At 36.9% G+C, this 22,411-nt stretch overlaps 4 protein-coding genes across 5 annotated transcripts; 2 read left to right on the top strand and 2 right to left on the bottom strand.

Moving 5' to 3' along the window:
• The first annotated feature begins 4,343 nt into the window (after positions 1-4,343).
• LOC7472512 (oligopeptide transporter 1) lies at positions 4,344-7,994 on the top strand. 2 transcript variants are annotated; one of them, XM_024587230.2, is made up of 7 exons: positions 4,344-4,829; positions 5,007-5,503; positions 5,629-5,726; positions 5,813-6,385; positions 6,494-6,752; positions 6,832-7,014; positions 7,127-7,994. In XM_024587230.2, exons 1-7 carry the CDS (start codon positions 4,760-4,762, stop codon positions 7,748-7,750), a joined length of 2,304 nt encoding a protein of 767 aa, XP_024442998.1. In that variant the 5' UTR covers positions 4,344-4,759; the 3' UTR covers positions 7,751-7,994. The 2 variants fall into 2 exon arrangements, with proteins under 2 accessions (XP_024442998.1, XP_002323113.3); XM_002323077.4 differs by having other exon boundaries at positions 4,352-4,829; positions 5,064-5,503.
• A 6,824-nt stretch (positions 7,995-14,818) lies between these two features.
• On the bottom strand, positions 14,819-16,430 carry LOC18106017 (glycine-rich cell wall structural protein). The gene is made up of 2 exons (XM_052448124.1): positions 16,107-16,430; positions 14,819-15,079 (listed from the first exon to the last, which is right to left on the bottom strand). The coding sequence occupies exons 1-2, from the start codon at positions 16,428-16,430 to the stop codon at positions 14,819-14,821; spliced, it is 585 nt and encodes a 194-aa protein (XP_052304084.1).
• A 1,195-nt stretch (positions 16,431-17,625) lies between these two features.
• LOC18106016 (uncharacterized) lies at positions 17,626-18,409 on the top strand. Its single transcript, XM_006373519.3, has one exon. The coding sequence runs from the start codon at positions 17,790-17,792 to the stop codon at positions 18,231-18,233; it is 444 nt and encodes a 147-aa protein (XP_006373581.1). The 5' UTR covers positions 17,626-17,789; the 3' UTR covers positions 18,234-18,409.
• A 295-nt stretch (positions 18,410-18,704) lies between these two features.
• LOC18106015 (phosphoglycolate phosphatase 2) lies at positions 18,705-22,197 on the bottom strand. Its single transcript, XM_006373518.3, has 10 exons — positions 22,003-22,197; positions 21,714-21,874; positions 21,558-21,629; positions 21,200-21,271; positions 20,394-20,453; positions 20,258-20,310; positions 19,742-19,839; positions 19,566-19,665; positions 19,140-19,243; positions 18,705-19,055 (listed from the first exon to the last, which is right to left on the bottom strand). Exons 1-10 carry the CDS (start codon positions 22,094-22,096, stop codon positions 18,955-18,957), a joined length of 915 nt encoding a protein of 304 aa, XP_006373580.3. The 5' UTR covers positions 22,097-22,197; the 3' UTR covers positions 18,705-18,954.
• Between the last annotated feature and the right edge of the window lie 214 nt (positions 22,198-22,411).

The raw sequence follows: 22,411 nt of genomic DNA, 5'->3' as shown, positions 1-22,411 counted from the left end.
TCAATATCATCTTCTACTTATTAACATTTGACTTCAAAGGCGTTCAACAACAACACCAGCCAGCCAGGCAGCTTAACAAGCACCCAACCCCCCTTTTCATGTCTTGTTCCTTTCTTTTGTCCTTCCTTGTACTCCATGGAACTTAGGCAGTTTGACGTGAGGCAGCAACATCGCACTGCGTTGCTTTACCTTTTTCTTTCTCTTGATAAAAAAACAGAAAGATTTTATAAAGAAGAGAAAGCTTACAAAAATGAGCTCCCTGACAGTACCAACAGTAACAGGGTGAAAAAGAGAACAGTAGAATCTTCAGCTTGCTGATAAAGGCGCAATGCAAAGGCGTCCCAAAGAGATATTTGACCAGCAGAAATTGCCTTGGCAACTTACCTTGAGGTGTTAATCGATCCATGTAGCTACAATTAGGTTAAAAGGGGGTCGAAGCTTGAAAACATACATAATTCGGATATTTATAAAGTTAGCTAGCCAGGACAGAAAGAAACCAAGAAATCGACTTTGGCAACTTTCCCTTTTGCCAATCTTTTGTTGGCTTTCTCTTGTCTTTGGACATCTTTGCTGGCTCCAGTCCTCATCCAAAATGGTCGACGACCCACAGCCACAAGGCTCTTAGCCACGTTAAGACGAGGATGAGGGTACTGAATTAGTCTGTGGTTAATTAATCAAGGGTTACTGTGCTGCTCTTTTAAATATACATTGACCTGCAGCTGATCATCACCCTATATATCCTCATCGGCCTCCCCTTGCACTCATCATCGATGGCTTCGCCAAGAAAACTACACATTCCCAGGATCGCCATGGGTGATATGGAAGGATTTGGTATTGTATTCAATAATATTCCCAAGGATAAAGCATGAATTAAGTGGGGAAGAAAACAAAGTCCTATCCATCCATCCACAAAGCTCCATGCAAGCATAGAGGTGCGAGCTGAGCACGCCACAGCACATGCATCTCCATGGTTAAATACAATATTTTTAAACCCAAAAGAAGCTGCATGCAGTGGTCCTTGTTTTTTAAATTAAATTATCATCATGTATGTATACAGTAGTCATCGGAAAAAAAAAAAAAAAAAAACTCAAGGCTCTGATCATACTGCTGTGAGCAGTGCAGGGCATCAGATCCTGAAACGTGTCTTGCATGTGAAAACATGGGTCCACCAGACGACATCTGATGATCTCCATCATATAAAACAATGGTCATGTTCTTGTTTACCTCACAGATTTCTTTCTTGCTGGTCTTTCGTCACAGATGCTCGCCGTTTGATGTGCTCACTCAATTCGAAGCATGAGCTATGTATACAGCATGTATAGTTGTCAAATCTGATTAGGGTTAAACCCAGGAAAACATATATAATTAAATATGCGCCGAAACTATCATAAATATTAAAATAATAAAATCAATTTAATGTGTTTTTTTTTTGTCTGTAATTAATACCTTGAAAGAGAGCCTTCAATACTGCATTACGGAATCAATAATCTCCCTGTTCTTGTTAGGGAGTGCTAATCACTTGAATTTAAAATGGAAATAGCATAAATACATGTGGATTGGTGGTCAAGTTGACATGAATACGGACATCTCATGAAAAACTTAAAAATACTTACAGAACAAGAGGGCACAGGGGAGGGACGGTGCGGTGGGCAAAGGAAAGATGATGAGACCACACCACACAAATCACCATCCTATGCATGATCAATGAAGATGAGAGCAAAGCCTATTGGGCCCAGTGCATAGGCTAAGAAGCCCATATGTCCAAATTTAGGTGGGCCCTATTCTATAGATAGAGTTGGATCCTGACAAATCATTTACTTTTGAAAAATATCTCTGATCATAATGTGCAAAAGCACATTGATTATTGCCCATGGGCCCTTAAATATAAATGCTTGTTTTGTCCATAGCAATGAAACCTGGCCTGGCTAGTAACCTGAGTCTGGATTACGGGTTAGAAAAGATAATCCAAGTTAATTTAGATATCTAAAAATATAAATGCTAGGCCATTGTTTCTGTATCTGAAAAATAATATATATATATATATATATATATATATATAAAATATCCCTAAGAGTAACCTTAGATGACCAGTAAGATCCGAGTCTGAGTAATGGATTGTACAGAATAACTAGAGTTTGATCTAAAATTAATTAAAAAATATAATCAGATTAATTTTAACTTGACTTTTCTTGAATACACGACATGAGCTAGGGCCCAACTTTGTGACTTGATTTTATCGGTTAAATTATTTGAATTTGACCTCACAATTTGTATGCGTGTTTAATATTATGATGCATAATATTTTTTATTTGAAAATATATTAAAATAATTTTGTTTTTAATTTTTTTTTATTTTTGATATAAAAACACATTAAAAAAACATCAATTTAATATTTTTTCAAATCAAACACACTTTTAAAACACAAAAAAAAAAAAACAAAAACTATTACACTTCCAAACACTCAAAAAAAAAAAAAAAAAACCATCTCCATAGATCAAAAACCTTCAACATACGTGGTGGTGTTAGCATACCTGTGTCAGGCACCTCAAGGTATTTCAATGGCTGGTTTGCAAACAGTCATTTTTTACTATAAAAACGATGGAAATTTAAAAAATTCTCATGTACCATTGCCGGCTTGTGAATTGAATAACTTGTGGGTATGCATTAGGCAAACCTGACATAGATCCATGTTTGCTAGAAGCTTGAACAACTAGCTAGGGCCCATGACAATTCTAGATGTAGGATCGAAGCAAAAGCTTGCTGTCCTGTTTGCAGCAAGAAGAAGGATTTATGCTGGACGATTCCTGAAGACAGTGCTTCACCATGACACCAGTTTTTGAGACAGACAGTCCTTCAACTTCAATCCAGTTTGTAGCAACTTAAGCATGTTTTGCCTTGCACTATTTCAGTTTTTGTTCCGACCTGGAAATTAAACACTGTCCCACTCCCTGTTTCCAAGAATTAAAACACACTGGGACTAGGCTGGCTCATCATCAACATAATCTCTTATCTAGTTTCTGTGTGTGATCGATGGTCACCTCACATGGCTGCTAGCCTGCCATGTCTTTGCATGAATAAATTGAAGAATCTTTCCCTGAACATTTGTTTTTGTATCAGTATTGAGTTGTTCTTAGGCTGACTGAAAATAACTAGTAAGATGGTTGACAATTTATTTCTTTGATTGGATGATTTGAAGTATTTTTTATATATATCACTTTATCTTAAAAATATGACTTCTATATCTATATATAATCTGTTTAAGAAAATTAATTCTTATATAAGTTTGAATAGTTTGAAATATATAAAATAAAATAATATAAAATAAAAAAACTCGAGTATTCTCTGTTTCTTCATTGTTCGGATGAACAAGGACCTCCCTCATTTTTGCTTCTTCCTTTTTAAATTTCATCATCAACCTTTTTTTTTATTGAATCATTTTATAGCCTCATTAATGACACCTTAATAATATTGAATAGAAAAAACAAATTAGAAAAAATATTCTAATACCATTTTAAAGATTGAGATGGGACTTCAAGGCAACCTAGACGGCATCATTTTTAAAGATTCCAATACCATCCATACATCAAGTCATTGATTTCTCCAATACCATCCATACATCAAGTCATTGATTTCTTTGTCACCTCTTCTTGTCCCTTCAATCCAGACACAACTCAAAACGTTGAGTAACAGCAACTCTTGCACGACATTAACAGGCTAGCCAACTATTTACCTTTCTCAACCATGGTGTCCAAAATTTGTTGGAGCTTCGTGTGTGATGTTTCTCTTTAGCGTATAAAAATAGTTTGCAAGAGCAATATTATTGTTTCTAGCTACATGGATTGTACGTTTACCAATCTTGCCGTCAATTACATGCCTTGAATGAAGGCCTAGAGCTGTGTGTAGAGTATATGATGGTAGATCGATGATAACTATGACTGCTTGAAGAGTAGTTTGTATGCCGGCTTTAACAATATATTTAGATTCCATTTCTTGACATTGAATCACCAACTGTACTTTCTTCTCACCAAACAATGTCAAAAAGGTGAGCTTTCTTATGGACAATGCTAGTGTGTGTTGAAAATAATGTCTTGGCATAAACAAGGCATGGCGGGTAACCTACCAAATGACCTGAGCAGATTGATTGCATTATGAGCAAGAAGTAGCACTGCTCTTACACGGGGCCTTAATTTTCACTGCGGCGTTACAGCCTACACATGAGTTAAACTACTTGAGGAGATCGGGAATTCGGGATAGGGTAGGATAAGATAAGAAGTAGCAACCACTTGGTACTTACTAGTGGGTTTGTGGGGATGTAAAGCTGGTTCGGAGCAGAATGTTGTTTGACGTTATGGTTGACAGCAACTTGCTAAACTCAAAGAAAGAAAACAAATTATTATGAATAAATCTAAAGCTGGAAATGAAACATTGACGCGGCATCTTCTTTTCTTATGTTTCACCATCGAAAATAGCTCATCATTTCTCTGCTTATGCCCTTCGACAATAATTGTCCATGCCTTGTTAAATGGGAAATGGAATGTTGAATGATTCTTGCCGCCAACTATATATATGAGGTTCCAAGAATCAAATTTAACTTTCTCTGTTTGGATTTTCTTTGTGTCTCATGATGGAAACAAAGAGATAACATGAAGCCAAAAAATGACTCCAAACTTGAGGCTAAAGAACCATATATACTGAAAACTTGTGTTGTTGAACTTGGAAGAATCCGCAGATCCAGTTTAGGTAGTTCAGGCATAGAAGAATGGAGCACGCAGAGACTAATGGTAAAGGGATTCCTCTTTCAAACAAGGTCGAGGTGCTTGATGAGAAAGGTAATTCAGTCTACTCACTCACTTTTCACTGCTAATGCAAGTTAATTATAACAATCTAATTCATCAATTTAAGTTGCACTTGCTAAGGATTGCAGAGTAGAGCTGACACAAAATCACTGCCTGAATGACAACTCTTAGTTCTGAACAGTCTAATGCATGATTTTCTAATAATGGCAGTCTCTGATGAGGGATTGATGACTCCTTCTCTGTTTATTAAAACAAAATTTTCTGCAGAAGAGGCAAACGATTCGCCAATCGAGCAAGTTAGGCTCACAGTTCCGATTACAGACGATCCAACATTACCATGCTTGACTTTTCGAACATGGGTCTTGGGGATCACAAGTTGTGCTCTTCTGGCATTTGCCAATCAGTTCTTCGGTTACCGTCAAAATATACTCTCTGTAACATCAGTTTCAGCCCAGATTGTAGTGCTGCCAGTAGGGAGGCTCATGGCAGCAATTTTACCAAACAAAGTTATCCGTTTTCCAAGAACGAAATGGTCATTTTCTTTGAATCCAGGGCCTTTCAACTTAAAAGAACATGTCCTGATCACAATATTTGCAAATTCTGGATCAAATCCTGTGTATGCAGTGGGTATTATCACCATTGTCAAGGCATTTTATCATGGTAACATAGACGCAGTACCGGCTATGTTATTGTCGCAGACGACGCAGGTGAGTCTTTCCAAACTTGATAGCATGTGATGAAAATAAAGTGCCGAAATATTTCCCGGTGACTGCTTAAAGATTATTGATTAATGCCTCGATATGCTTGATAAAACAATTGTTGAAACCTTCAGCTGTTAGGATATGGATGGGCTGGAATCTTCAGGAAGTTCCTTGTTGATTCCCCTTATATGTGGTGGCCTTCCAATCTGGTTCAAGTTTCCCTCTTTAGGTGTCTCCTGCTCTGCTACTACCTGATTTTCTATAATTCTATGATTAGAATCTCTTCCTAATTCATTTTGTTTCCGAACCCTCCAGGGCATTGCATGAAGTTGAGATCAGGCGTAAGGGAGGCCTGACAAGGCTGCAGTTCTTCCTCGTGGTCCTTATATCAAGCTTCGCGTACTATATAGTTCCCGGCTATCTCTTCCAATCTATAACTGCTCTTTCCTTTGTTTGTTGGATATGGAAAGATTCAGTCACTGCCCAGCAAATTGGTTCTGGTCTTCATGGCCTTGGTGTTGGCTCGTTCGCCTTTGATTGGTCAACTGTAGCTGGTTTTTTGGGATCTCCATTGGCCACTCCGGGATTTGCTATTATCAACATATTATTTGGTTACATCATAATTCTCTACATCATAATCCCCATATCTTACTGGACAAACTCATACAATGCCAAACGTTTTCCCATTTTCTCTTCACATGTTTTCGATGCTAATGGAAAACCCTACGATGTTTCAACAGTTCTAAATGAGACAACCTTTGAATTCAATAGAGCAGGGTATGATGGCTACAGCAAAGTCAACCTAAGTATCTTCTTTGTTTACACTTATGGTCTAAGCTTTGCCATATTGGCTGCTACATTAACTCATGTAGCACTTTTCCACGGAAGGTATCTGCCAACAGATTTGATTTTTTTTTTCAATATGATGCTAATTGATCTTCTGCATCTCATTAACAGATCATTATTTGTCTGCTTACCTTGTCCTTGTGTTTGCAGGGAGATTTGGTATCAAACAAAAGAAACATTGAAAGACAAGTATGCTGATGTCCACACTAGGATAATGAAGAGAAATTATGAGGCTGTTCCTCAATGGTGGTTTCATATAATCTTGATTGTAGTAACTGGACTAGCCCTGCTTACTTGTGAAGGCTTTGGTAGACAGTTACAACTTCCTTACTGGGGTGTCCTGCTAGCGATTGGCTTGGCTTTCATTTTCACTCTTCCCATTGGTGTTATTACAGCAACTACGAACCAGGTACGCATGATCTCGGCAGAGGAAATTCCCAACCTGTTACTGTTTTTTGTGCTCAATAGATGTTGGAATCGTTTTGCAGCAACCGGGACTCAACGTTATCACTGAGCTAATAATCGGTTACATGTATCCGGGGAGACCTCTTGCAAATATTACTTTCAAGACCTATGGCTACATTAGCATGTCTCAAGCAATCATGTTCCTCTCAGACTTCAAGCTGGGACATTACATGAAAATTCCCCCAAAGTCCATGTTTGTTGTCCAGGTAAATATAAATTTAAAACTGATCAGACAATCATTGTCTCATGATAGCCTTTTAGATTTTCCTTTAAGCCCACATTAGAGCTACAACTAATGCTAGTTTATGTCTATAATAGTTAGTAGGGACTGTAATTGCATCTTCAGTTTACTTCGGCACGGCCTGGTGGCTCCTTACCTCGGTGGAAAACATCTGCAATCCATCAAGATTGCCAGAAGGAAGTCCATGGACATGTCCAGGAGACGATGTTTTCTACAATGCCTCCATCATTTGGGGCGTGGTTGGACCACTGCGAATGTTCGGACGTCTTGGTTTGTACTCGAAGATGAACTATTTCTTCCTCATTGGCCTTCTCGCGCCGGTGCCAGTGTGGATACTCTCTCGCATGTTCCCTGAGAAGAAATGGATCAAACTCATTAATGTGCCTATTATCATAGGAGGCACAGGAGGCATGCCATCAGCCAGGGCTGTGAACTATATGTGCTGGTTTGCTGTAGGCATTTTCTTCAATTTTGTTGTCTACAAGAGATATAGAGGATGGTGGGTTAGGCACAACTACATCCTATCAGCAGGGTTAGATGCTGGAGTTGCTTTCCTAGCCATTTTACTCTATTTTACACTACAAATCAAGGACATTAATGGACCAACCTGGTGGGGCTTGGAGCTGAGTGATCATTGTCCTCTGGCAACTTGTCCTACTGCCCCTGGCTTTCAGGTTGAGGGATGCCCTGTTTTCCACTAACAGCTGCTTTCATCAGAATTTCTACCTGGGTTAAGGAACAATATGTCCTTTGACACGCGAAGTTGTAACTTAATTCCATTTCTGTGAGAACCAAAGTGATTCCATTGATGTCAAGATATTTCCACTTCTCCAAAACTCTAAAGGAAATAAGAATATTTGCTCAGAATGAAGATGGCAGTCAAATAGATATATATATAGCATGTGTATTGAGAACTGTGAGTATAAAAAATGCAATTGAATCTCACCACTAGTCTTTTCTGATGTTAATGAGTGTTCTCGGATTAGTTTGCTTCTCTTTTCAAGCGATATTCAGACGCATCCCTATATGAATTTAATTTATTGACAAGGGAAACCATAAATTATGTTTCCAACTATTTTTTTCAATTCGATCCATATTGTGTCATGCATCCACGTTCTGCTTAAACTCTTCTCATTTCACACAAAAAGGCACCGTTTTATTACATGATATAAGGAGTTGAGAAGAGAAACATTAACAATCCTAGACAACGACACTCATGGGAGGAATGCCTTACGATCTTGAGACCCAATTGAAAAACTTGGTGGTTTTAGGGGATCCAATTGAGAATTAGTATATAGTTAGGGGACTGATATAAGACCGGGTAAAAAAACCAGAAGGTGGTTAAGGAGACGAATCCTAATACGATACTGATTCAATCTTTAGCCAATATATATATATATATATATATATATATATATATATATATATATATATATATATATATATGTGATTGGCCACACATGGATTGTCTACATAAGAATTTATCATATCCTTATTGTTGACAAGCAGGTTTTCTCTTTACTTTCTTCGTTATTCTACCGAGAGGTGCGTAGGTTTTCCTTGTAATCGATCTTAGCCATGGGGTTTAGCTATTTCTCGTACGACCAAGAATATGCTGATAGAATATTGCAAGGGAAACAAATCATACCATCTATTACTCTCTTTCATGTGTTCAACTATGATGATTTTTACGATGTCTACAGCACTGATCATGGCAATGAAGAAGCATGCGAGACAGTAGTGAACAATACTAATGTGTTCAATTACCATGATTATTTTTATGATGTCTACGAACCATTCGAGATAGATTGGAGTTATTTCGATGAGTTAGTGGCTGAATTATGTGAGGAGCTTGAGTTAACAATACTGGAGAAACCTCTAATGAAGGATGATGGTGCTGCTGTTGTCCACCATGATGATGGAGTTGACGAGGTTGAGGGTGAGATTATTCTTTGGAGGCCTGCCGCTGGCCTGAAGTAGAAGGGTTGGTACATGTGCATGGATCTCTCGCAAGTCTAAAGGGATCTCTCATAAGAACTTTTTTAGGCGATCTTCATTTTTTTTTTAATTTTTGTTAGAGAGAAGGATTTAATCACGTGTTCGATCAAAAGTATTAATTTTCTCTAGTACATTTTTAATTGTTGTGTTTTGATATTGAGACAAGATTAGGGTTTCAGTGGTGGTTTGAGTAACCTATATATTATTTGATGATAAATATTAGTACATGACAATTGAGAGAAAATAATGGACTGGACTTGTTCTAATTCTTAATTGCCTATGATTTTTTTTTTTTGTGCGCGCGTAATGGAACTTGTTTTTGTGTGTTTTGGGATCTATTTATTTCTTATAGATCTTGCGTTTCCGATTTAGAGTTATCGTGATTTTCTTAGATTAAATTGTAAGAAAAACAATTAATTAATTAGTTCACCAATTAATGCCCTAATTAAATTTTTCTTTAACATTGTATTCCCCACAATAGTTACAAAACTCGATCAAGCTTGATTCAATTAAATCAAGAAAGAGTTGATGTGATCAAACTCGAGATCTAATCTAATATTTATATCAAAGACTGAATATTCAGAATAATAAATGCTGTTATAAGCAACACGTAAACAAAGAATAATAAACTGAAGAGAGGCCAGGCCGAGTGCCAAACCATGTGAGAATTTAGACTAGAGAGAGGTGTCAGAATTAAACAATCAAGAAAATGAAACTCGTAAAAAGTAGCCAAAAGGTGGAAGTACGTAGGAGCACCCCATGCCACAGAAGCTGAGGTTTTACCACCAGTGGTAATACTAGCCGGCCCCTCCAATAAATCCCACCGGTACCAGCAGCTCTGCGGCCTCCCAAGAAACCACCGCCCCGTAAACCTCCACTGGCTTTAGCAACAGCTGATGTTACCATCAAACCAATGATTACCACTAGAAGAAGTATATATCTCAGCTGTTTTATACAAGCGCAACAACAACCACGTCCCCCCTTCGATTTCTTGTTTATGGTAATGACACAAACACTTGATCATTACAATATTTTCCTTTTCTTTTCTTGAACTATCTATAAATTTTTTCAGGGCTGCGTGTAAGAGAATTGAGACATGGGAAGGATTTACAGATTAAGGAGACGTGTGATGTGATGGGATTACTTCGAGGAAAGAAGAGACCGTGTTGATAATATAATATATTTGCTTTGCTATTTTTTATGACATTTGTGTTGGATGTTTCTTGGACATGGATGGATGGTTGAGGAAGGGACTTGCAATTTTTTTTATAGGAAATTTCTTCGTTCTTTATTACAAATAATATATAGGGACTTGCAAAAAGATTGGAGGTAGCTAGAAGGACAATTTCTTGGTGGTCGATTTTATTACAAATTAACTAAATATCTTCCAATTGTCTAAACACGCTGCCTCTTCTGATCCAATTAGACTCCTAATGCTGCATCATGGCAAAGTATAGAGATCTTCTAGTTTTTTCTTAATTACTACGTACTGGAAATGAAGCCCATCTTTCAAAGGAAAATATGGAGGCTTCAAGGTTCGGTAATTCATAATTACATGAGTGATTCAAAATCTTTGCCTTGCTTATAACCAAATCTTCTTTTTGAATAACCTTAACAATGCATCCCTTTCCCAGTATGAATTTAATAAATTGATAAGGAAACCTTAAATTGCTTCTCCAACTATGACTTAACTCTCAATGTAGTATCCAAACCACTGTTTTTTTCAATTTGATCCATATTGTGTCATCCATCTCTTAATTTAGAAGTTCTACTCAAACCCTTCTCATTTAGTCAAATTTCACCCAAAAAGACATAATTTTATTTCATGATATATGAAATTTAGAAAGGAAACATTAAAAATCCTAGACAACTAGACTCGTTGGAGGAATGTCTTACCCAACAAGAGGGTAAGTCTACACATACATATTTGAAGAGGTTCAATGAGGAGATGCTCAATGTGGAAGAATTACTTGAGCTAGTAGCTTTAGAGACCTTGATAAAAAGGGTAAGAGAACATGTCATTTGGAGAAAACTTTATGCTTTACTAGACAAAAGTTTACTCAAGGTGAAACAAGTCATGAAAAATCACATACAGGTGGAAGAGGCTGATTTGCTACGACGTGGGCCCCCTTCTTATTACATCGACAACCAAGAACCTTTCAAGTAAAATCATTCTCCTAGTAGAAATGATAGCTCGAGGAAGAACCACGAGGGATCGAGCCATGGTCATTTGGTGTATCTTAATGATCACTCATTTGAAGTTATTAGGGCAGTCAAAGCAAATATCTTGGCGCTACCTCCAAGACATGTTACTCCTAAGGATCTCCCCTATACATATCACACAAATCACCTTAGGATGTATAATCCTCAATAGAAATATAAGTTTATTTTTAAAATAAAAATAATGTATCTCTGACATACATTTTCTATTTACAGATCTCTAGAGAGGGTTTTCAGATACTTTCGAAGGAAGGGATTAACATGATCTCCCTAGGAGCCTCTCGCCAATTCACCAGAGGTTGATATGAGATTCTCATTTTTAAAGTCAATTTAAGCTTTAATTGGAAGAATTGAAGTTCGGGGGTTGAATATTTTTAGGAGTTAATTTGGTCAAATCAAGGGCTTAATTGCATAAATATGAAAGTTTGATGGACAATTAGGGACTTAATTGAAGAAATCTAAAATTAAATATCAAAATGGAAAATACGCATGAATATAGGGGTTGAAATTGACCAAATCAGTGGCCAAATTAAAGAAATTAAAAGTTTGTTGGTCAATTGAGAGTTAAAATGCAAAAATTCAGAACCAAAAATCAAAATGAAAAAGACACCTAATTAACTTAGAGGCAGATAATTGAGTTTGCCGGGGCTAAATTAAAATGGTGTGGTCAATTTTATATACAGGGCTTCATGCATGAATTCTCTTTATTCTCAGCTCTTTGCCCACTACAACACTCGGTAGTTGAACTTCCAGGCTCTGCGTACCCAAAACCAAAAATCCAATATTACAATGGTTATGAGTGCATTGGAGGCTTTTTGGCTGTGATGTGTTATGATCTTTTGCATTCAGCAACTTCTTTTTTTAGGGCATGGTTTGTTGGAAAGGTGTGGACATGAAGATAAAATTAAGGGGTGTATAATGCTTGATCTACAGGGAGACCCTATTGAATTGATTATACAAAAGCAATATTAATTTACCATGAAGTTTTTTTGTACAACGATGGAGAAATTAAGTCACCTAACCCTTTCGGCTCTTCCTGATACTTAACTGAAAAACAATTGGTTTGAACCCGTTTCAGGTAAGGTTTAGTCCGATTCTAAATCTTAGAAAAATAAAATTTTTGATTTAATTGGTTGTATTTTTAATTAAGAACTGAATGTTTAATTAAAAATATTCATACTAAAAACAATATTTTTTTTGTAGCTGAGACGTGATTAATAAATAATTTTTTATTTTTGTTATTTTCAAACAACTTTCTCTTTTCTTTTTTGAAACTTAAGAATTGGAAAATAAAAAATAAATAAAGCTTTTGATCAAAACTAAAAAGAAATATATATATATATATATATATATATATAATTCTTAATTAATTATTAATTAACTACTACTGGGAATAAGGCCCATGATCCTTGGTCTATTGTAAAGGAAAATTTGGAGAATTGAAGGTTTTTGGTGATTCATAATTACGACTAGAAATAATAGAGCCCATATATCTCCTACAATGTTCACGAGCTCAGATACATTTAAGAGTATAAATTCTTTTAAATGTCAATTTTTTAATATAAACTCATAAAAATATTTAATTTAAATTTAAAAAACCAAGTAATGGAGTTAGTAAAACTTTTTGACAATCAGAACTATATATCTCTAACAAGTCTTAAATATTGTAGCAATCCAATGCATCTCCAATTGAGTCGCACTTGCTAAGGAATGCAAAGTAAAGTACTGAACAGTCTAATGCATGATTTTCTAATAATGGCAGTCTCTGATGAAGGATTGCTGCCTCCTTTTCTGTTTATTAAAATAAAATTTTCTGCAGAAGAGGCAAATGATTCGCCAATATTCGAGCAAGTCAGGCTCACAGTTCCGATTACAGACGAGCCAACATTATCATGCTTGACGTTCAGAACATGGGTTTTGGGGATCACAAGTTGCGCTCTTCTGGCATTTGCAAGTCAGTTCTTCGCTTACAGTCAAAATAGACTCCCTGTAACATCAGTTTCAGCTCAGATTAATGTCCAGGAGATGATGTTATATATGGCTAATTAGGGATTTGATTGAAGAAATCTAAAATTATGAATATATGTCATATGAATTTAATAAATTGACAAGGGAAACCATAAATTATGTTTCCAACTATTCTTTTCAATTTGTTCTGCTTAAACTCTTCTCATTTCACACAAAAAGGCACCGTTTTATTACATGATATAAGGAGTTGAGAAGAGAAACATTAACAATCCTAGACAACGACACTCATGGGAGGAATGCCTTACGATCTTGAGACCCAATTGAAAAACTTGGTGGTTTTAGGGGATCCAATTGAGAATTAGTATATAGTTAGGGGACTGATATAAGACCGGGTAAAAAAACCAGAAGGTGGTTAAGGAGACGAATCCTAATACGATACTGATTCAATCTTTAGCCAATATATATATATATATATATATATATATATATGTGATTGGCCACACATGGATTGTCTACATAAGAATTTATCATATCCTTATTGTTGACAAGCAGGTTTTCTCTTTACTTTCTTCGTTATTCTACCGAGAGGTGCGTAGGTTTTCCTTGTAATCGATCTTAGCCATGGGGTTTAGCTATTTCTCGTACGATCCAAGAATATGCTGATAGAATATTGCAAGGGAAACAAATCATACCATCTATTACTCTCTTTCATGTGTTCAACTATGATGATTTTTACGATGTCTACAGCACTGATCATGGCAATGAAGAAGCATGCGAGACAGTAGTGAACAATACTAATGTGTTCAATTACCATGATTATTTTTATGATGTCTACGAACCATTCGAGATAGATTGGAGTTATTTCGATGAGTTGGTGGCTGAATTATGTGAGGAGCTTGAGTTAACAATACTGGAGAAACCTCTAATGAAGGATGATGGTGCTGCTGTTGTCCACCATGATGATGGAGTTGACGAGGTTGAGGGTGAGATTATCCTTTGGAGGCCTGCCGCCGGCCTGAAGTAGAAGGGTTGGCTTGCAGTTTCTCCGTGCATGCGAGAATGGATCACTCGCAAGCGATCTTGATCGATTGTTGTTGTTTTTTATTTTTACTAGAGATCTAATGATTTAATCATGCATGCGTTTTGATGTTGAGACGACAAGATTAATTAGGGTTTGACGACGTCGAGCACATATATATTAATTACACTTGTTGTTGTTATGTGTTTTGGAATCAATTTATTTCTTAATTATGTATTTCTTGATCCAAGATTTCTTATGTTGAGACGAAAAAATTAATTTTTTTTATTTTCATATTATTTTATTATGCTAATATCTAAAAATAAAATTTAAAAAATAAAAAAATTATTTCAGTACATTTATAAATAAAAAATACTTAAACAAAATAACAACTACCTATTAATAAACCCATTAATAAACGGCTCTAACAATTTATTCTCTTTGAGTTTTTGTTAATAATAAATTAATGCTCTGCGACAAAGAAATAAAGAATAAACTAAAGAGAGGCCTTTTGCCAGACCATGTGAGAATTGAGACTAGAGAGAGGTGTGTTTCACAGATTGAATTAAACCATTAAGAATATGAAATTCATGAGAAGTAGCCAAAAAGTGGAAGTGGGACCCCATGTCACAGAAGCTGAGGTTTTGCCACCAGTAGTGGCTCTAGCCCCACCAATAACTCCACCGGTACCAGCAGCTCTGCTGCCTCCCAAGGTACCACCGCCTCCAAAACCTCTACCGCCTTTGGCAACAGCTGATGTTACCATCAAACCAATGATCACCACTAGAAGAAGAAGTATCTTGCTCCCTTTGCTTGCTGAAACCACCTTCATATACATATCTTAATATCTTTTCTACAACAACAATCACCCCCCTCGATTTCTTGTTTAATGGTACTAACACAAGAACTTGATTAAAATATTTTCCTTTTCTTTTCTTGAACTGCCTATAAACTCTTCCAGGGACGAGTGTAAGAAAAGGGAGACAGAGGAGGGATTTATTGATTAAGGAGACGCGTGATGTGATGATGTTACTTCCAGGAAAGTAGAGACCGTGTTGATAACATATTTGCTACTTTTGGATGACACTCGTCTTGGATGTTTCTTGGACATGGTTGAGGAAGGGAATGGCAAATTTTTTGTAGGAAATTCTTTATTATTATTATTATTTTTCTAAAAGATTGGAGCTAGCTAGGACGACAATTTCTTCTGACCTTAGTCCAATTAGACGTCTACTGCTGCGTGACTGCGTCATGACAAATTATCGAGATCTTCTATATTTATTTATTTATTTTTAATCACTACTGGAAATGAAGCCCATCTTTCATCTGTTACAAGGGAAGATTTGGAGACTCGAAGGCTTGGTGATTCATCTGTCTCTAGCTCCTTGTCCACCTAACATATGCTTGTATTCTTCTGAAGGAGATTCGGGACTTGCTGAAGGGACCAGCTGTGGGTCTTCTTGCATACTCTCTGCCATTAATAATTCCTCAACTGCGATATACTTGTGTTTTTCATCATGAGAAGACAAGAAATGAGTAGAGTATCCTTTCATCCTTGAGTCTTGAACTCTTCATTATAACTCCATCGTTTGTGTTTGATAACTTATAATTTAGTTCCTTGATTCTTGAGGGCTTGGATTTATTTTATTACAACATTATTCTCTGTTTCTTTCTTAAGTTCCGATTTTTCCCTTTATCAATTCAAAGTTTTAGAGAAAAACCATGGAGGCAGCATCAACAATGAATGAAGAAGGGATGTATTTACAAAACACAAACTTTTGAGAAACAGATACCTATTTTAAGACTTGTATATATATCCAACTAAGAAATCAGAAGAAGATCCAAAGAGTTACAAGAGCATTCAAAAACATGGGGGCAGCATCCCTTGCAAGAGAGGCAGAACCAGAACGTCCTCCGGCATGGGTACCACCCCTTACTATTGGCACAACACCACCAGCTCCAACAGGGATAGTTGTACCCCTCCCTCCAGAGAGGACCCCTCCGCTTTGTAATCCAGGGCTACCTCCTCTTGCTCGGGTGCCACCTCCTGCTGAGCTGCCACCTCTACTTCCACCACCAATGCTACCACCTCCGCCCCTTTTAGCTGATGCTGATGTTATCAGTAGCGCAATGATTGTCACAATGGCAAGCATCTTGGTCTCTTTATTGAACTTCATCTTTGCCTTTTACACACGACAAAAAAGGAAAAAGCTTACAAATTATATAGTGAAATCTTGAGAATTTATTTTTCTCCTTTGTGCTTGAGAATTCCAGAACCCTATATATAATCAAGACAGCGTATGAAGCTAACCTCATTCAGCCGTGTTCTCTCTTTACAATAGTCATCCTATTATGACCTTTGAATTGACACATTTCTTAGTGTTTGAATGGCTTTAACAATGAATTCCGAGAAACCACAAGATTTGACCACATATTAATTAATCTTCCATGGCCACAAGAAAATTAATCCGTTATGGTGGACCAACGACATTGAGAGGGACTAGCTAGGGCCTTGGTTTCCAAATATAATCTTGTGGATAATGTTGTACGGTATCAACTTGCAGGTTGAATTGATCAAAAAATAAAATTTCTGGTTTGAAGTTTTCTCTTTTTTATTAAAAAAAATATTGGAGTTAGAGGAGAAAATTACAAGAAACCATTAGCATTATTATTATCCATATAGGTTTTCAGGTGGGTTGATGTTTTTTTTTCTTTCTCTTTTCACAAGAAGTAGCAGAGAGAGCCTTTTCTTCCCTCTCTTGATTCATACGCTACGATCTGGTCTATTTTCTGTCTTTGTGTTATCAATCTATGCTGCAGTTTTCCCATTGTTTCACTAGCTCCTCTGTTTTGTTTTACTGAAACTGTCAGTTTTTATCCTCTGTTTTCACCAGCTTCTTTAATGGTTACTATGGATCAGGTAATGGCAGGTGAGATACACACTGTGTTCCTTTGTCACATTGTGTATGAAGAGATGGCTGCAGGGAAGGAATGTTCTTCATCCATCGATCCTTTGTCACGAAAGAAAATAATTATTGGCTATGTTAGTAACTTGTTAGGTTCCTCAAGAATTGTAGTGATACTTGTTAGGTTCTTTGATGTCGATAAGATTTGTAAAATCATGGATAAAATTGTTTGTGCAGTGTTGCCAAACAGTGTAAATATTTTCATTTTACAGGAAAACACCAAAATGATGATTCTTTGACAAAGTCAAGTGCACAGGGACCCCATTGCCCACTACATTAACTACATGGGATAAGAAAAGTCATCCATAATTGTAGCCCTACCCCATGCACAGAGGAAAATATCATTTTACTTTAGAAGTTAAGAATTTTGGTCATGACAGCAAAGGAACTTGATGGGCGGTCAGGATTGATTGCTTGAATTTAAGAAATGTAAATTTGTCGTTCAGAGAAAGAAGTCCGTGATTCTCCACCCACTAGGCCAACCTTTTTGGTGGTTTACCTTCTACACTGAACGTTAGCTAGGAAGATCTGCATCATTTTCCCTATTTTCAGCCTTTACAGTGACAAAAAATGGAAGCTCTTCTCTACCAATTCACCTTGCTCTCCAACCAAGCTTGCCAAGACAAAAACTACGATCCCTCCTCCACTGATGACCTAATGAAACTCTTTGAGATAGAGGCGTACAAGTCATGGGTAGCAATGGAACTCGAACAAGAAATGGAAGTCAAAGAAGCTGAAGTAGCTGTGCAACAAGCTGAGGATTATCTTGATTCAGACATGGAAAGTGCCATGGATGAATTTAGGAGGTTTGAAGTGGAAATGGAACGCATGGCGATGAGTGAACTGGAAAGTTTAGAAAGAACTGCTGAGAGTGCTAGGAAAATGGGAAACCTTTTGGAGAAAGCTGCTACTTTTGCTTCTAAGAAGTATATGGAGGCTGCACTTAATTCTGCCACTGCTTCCATGAAAACAGCTTGGAAGGGACTTTCCTCTAAAAAGGTTCATCCTTCATGAGAGACCTCAATTTTTTTCTTCCCATCCTTGAATATGTCCTCCTTTACCTTGTTCTAAAGAGCACATGTATGGAGCTCTTTTTTCCCTGTACTTGGGACTATGAATTTCCAGCCACATGATGAAGCTATCTATAATAAGTTCCTAGCATGTGAAAGTAATCTTCCATATTTACCTGAGATTAAGTGTTGATGGATAAAATGCAAGCAACATGAGTAGCTTTGGGGTTACTGAAGCCTTGCCATTATGTCTTTTTTGGATAAAGTCTTTTGCATTGAAATCGTAGTTTAAACAAAATTTCCCTTTATTTTGGAGGGCGTAAATGCAAAAATTTCAGACGAATTTCAGAATTCGGCAGCCCATTCCTCAATCAATCTGTGATTCTACATCCAACTCCACCTTCAGTTCAGCATATTAACTCACAGCAGCATATCTTTAAGATTACCACTGGGAAACTGGTGTAAGATGCAAAGATTGTAATTAAGAACTTAAAGTGTTCTATGAATAAGCATTTATAAGTGTTTCTGCTACATAGCTTTGCAAGCCAGAAACAACACGGTGATAGCATTATTATTTTTCTCAAATGCTGAGAAAGTGGCATCAAAGGTGAGAAAACGCCAGTAAAAACGTTCAGTAACTCTGAGATTTAATAGAGTCAAAATAGGAATTGACTACCAGCACTGTTAACATGCTGGTACGAATGACCGGCAGGCGAATAATGAGGTTATGGTCCCAGCAAGTGAAGCAAGTCAGACACCTGGCTTGTATAATAATCTGGCTGGACACTGTTTGATGGATCTCGAAGAGTGGTTTGAGTTGTTACGCCTGCAAGTTTCAGCAGTAGCATGTTTTGAGTTAACATTCTATTTCGGAAACGAGGAACTGCAGAAACAAGAGAAATCAGTCTACCTGAAAGAACTAGGAGAGTTTTGCAGCCAGCATTTTGTCCAAATAATATATCAGTATCTAATCTATCACCCACCATACACATTTTGGAGGTATTGATGTGAAACCTACAAAACAGAAGACGCACTATGCATATCATTTACAAAATATTTCTGGAAATAGGAGAGTATAAATTGTTACTTAGTCTGTAATGATGTCATAGCATGAAATGGGGATCCATCGTTATGTTGCTGACATATAGTATTTCCAGAACATCAAGGAGTTAGTTTAGACCTATGATTCTATATGGGGTTATAACCCTAGTGAGTTGTGTCTCCCATCTTTTGAGGCATCCAGACCCCCAAATAGGTGATGCATCGGTGTGATTGCCAATCTACAGAAGCTAGAGGGTGAAGAAGAATAATGTGCAGAAGTATCCCATAAACTTACTTTTGTAATAAGAAGTCCATCATAAATGTTGATGGTTTTCCAACTACAATAGGCTCTCTTTCTGTTGAACCGCACATGGCAGCAACCATACTGCCCGCACCTGAAACGCAGAACCAAAATTAAAGAGGCGAAACTGCAAGGCACATGATCTTACAATATAAGCTCTAATTGCTTACCAGGCCACTCCTGTAAATCAGTCATATGTCCCACCGCATCACGATTCGTAGCAATAAAAAGGCAACCAGGATTCTCACGTATGCATAAGGTTCCATACCTACCAATTCAATATTTATCTTGAAACAATAAGGATGTAGTTTAATAAAACTCTTACTTATTGGTATTTTGCTATTTCTCAACTAAGAGGTTTCTTGTAGAATCAATTCCAGAACAACGTAAATGTGACAAAGATTTTGTATTGAATTGTCATTTCATTTTTTAACAAAGGAAATACCTAAGACCTATACCGACCTTGGCAGCTTAGCTAATGATCAAGTTGCAGGAAGTATTTTTATCCTTGAATATGAGAGAAGTTGACAAGTGAATTCATGCTCTGTTGTTGCCTTCAGACATCAATTTCAAATTGTTGTAAGGGCATCTTGTTCTAATTAAATTTGTAAAGAACATGACAGAGAATCACAAGGCAGTTAATTTAACATGGTAGATGAGGGGTTGTAGTATTTAGAATCTCGTACTGAAGCTTGTAATAGTTGATGCGTGGGTCTATTCCAACCACAACCGCTCCAACCTGAGACAGGAGTTGCACCATTACAAAACTCATACAGGCAAAACGAACTAAATAAAGAAATTGCAGGCAAGATGTTACTTTACACTCTTATCATGTTCAAAGAGGGAATTTGGTTTCAGCTCTACTCGTTTTTCACCATCTTCCTGAAATAAATCAGTGGCAGAATATTGTTTAAAACAAGAGCAAATGGTAAATTGTGGTTCTGGTTAAAGAAAAAACAAAGTTAAAAGGGTCGCTCCCTTCAAGACTAAATGTAAGCTATATGGAAGTAACAGCAAAGACAAGATGGCTAACACTTCTATGTTAGATAAGAGGATGAACATCTGCAATGGCAAGGGATAGAACAATGTTGAAGATAAAAGTGTGGTAAGTGAACCATCTATGAGGAAAAAAAGGTAAGCCTCCTTCCAACAAGGAAAAGGTACCTTCAAAATTTTTATAGATGGTGGAAAAATTATGTCATTATTTTCAAGGGACCTAATAGTTCCTCATTGTTCTTTTGGTGAGGAAGGTTGGGTTATGTGAACTCTTTTGTTATGCTACTATTCTCCAGCATAAGATAAGTAGCTAACCACACAAGAATATAGCTTGTTCACTCTGCTGATAAGAAAACTCAGAGAGAAAGTGAGGAAGGGAAGGAGAAAGATGGTTACAAATTATACAAAGCAAATTCTAATAGAAATGATAAAAGGCTGAGAGCATGTATGCAGCCCACTGTTAAGAGACAATAGAGAGAAGCAACTTCAATGATGAAACAGTGTTTAAAAGACCACTGAGTTGTGTGTAAGATGAACTTTTTGTTCAATTTCAAACATTAGTGTTATGCTAGATGACAGCCCAAGAATGGAAAGATGTATTGAAATCAATTGCGAATATTTGGAGGACTTACAGGGCCACCAAGACCTGTATATCCCGCGAGCTGTAGCTCTTCCAATATACCTTCCCCGCCTATCACATAAACCTGTAAAAAGAACAGATGAGTAAATGCATACACAAAGCTAACTGTGCTAATTAAACACAAGAAATCGTCTGTACAGCAATTTGTTATCATCCAATCAAACACAGTTTCAAAGAAAGATGCAAACCCATTGACTGGGTCGTGTAAAAATTGTGATAGCACCAACACCGAAACATTACCAGTATTAACACAATTTAAAGTCAATCCTATGAGCCAGCGAAGAATTTGTGCAGGCATAAATCAAGAACTGAAAGCGTGATCAAAAGGGTGTCTAAAAGTAGCATCAAACCTTCTTTTCCTGAGGAAAGTTATTGACTTTTAAGTACATCGCCGCCGCGAAAGAGGAGGAGAATATCTCATCCTACAATCATTCCAAAATTCAAAATACACAGCAAGAAAGAGATTTAAACACAACTGTTATCAACAAAATGCCATAGAAACAGACCTCAGCAACAGAGATTCCAAGTGAATGGAACTTCTTGGCATATTGGATTCTTGATTTTAATGAATTGTTGGTCACAAAAACAAGTTTCTTTCCCTTAGAACGAAGCCAGTCCAATGTTTGAGAGACCCCATCAATGAGTTTATCACCTTTCCAAATAACACCTACATACATTATTAATCTCACAGATTCAAAATCAAGACAAAATCTGCTATCATAATCACCATTTCTTGCTAAAAAAAATGAAAATAAAACATTTTTTAAATTGAAGAGAAAAAAGGACTTTGTTTACCATCACAGTCAAAGAGAAAGGCTTCAACAGAGTCAAAGAGGGACCTGATGTTCTGAGTTGAGAGAAGCTGAGCAGCTCTTTTTGCAGTGTTCATTCTATGAAGTTTGCAGCAGGAGCAGCAGCAGACTGAAGAGGAAGAGTAGATGTTGCAGCTTTGGAATGTGATGCTTGGAAGCCACTTCCGTGTGTCCAATTTTTTTGGTGGGAGTTGTGGGACTTTGACAATTGGCAGCAAGTGGTTGGACGATGGAAGTGAAGCATTCGAGTGGGTCCAACCACAAGCCTATTAGCCCAAGCCTTGTAGACATCTTGCTGACCCAAAATGTAAAGCCGAATCCACATGGAGTTAGCCCAGATGAAAATCCAATATACTCTAGGTCTACCTTTAGGATGGCAATAGAATAATAGT

The sequence above is a fragment of the Populus trichocarpa genome, chromosome 16 (assembly GCF_000002775.5).
Source record: "Populus trichocarpa isolate Nisqually-1 chromosome 16, P.trichocarpa_v4.1, whole genome shotgun sequence".
Classification (NCBI taxonomy): Eukaryota; Viridiplantae; Streptophyta; class Magnoliopsida; order Malpighiales; family Salicaceae; genus Populus; species Populus trichocarpa.
This window is presented reverse-complemented; position numbering and strand designations above follow the sequence as displayed.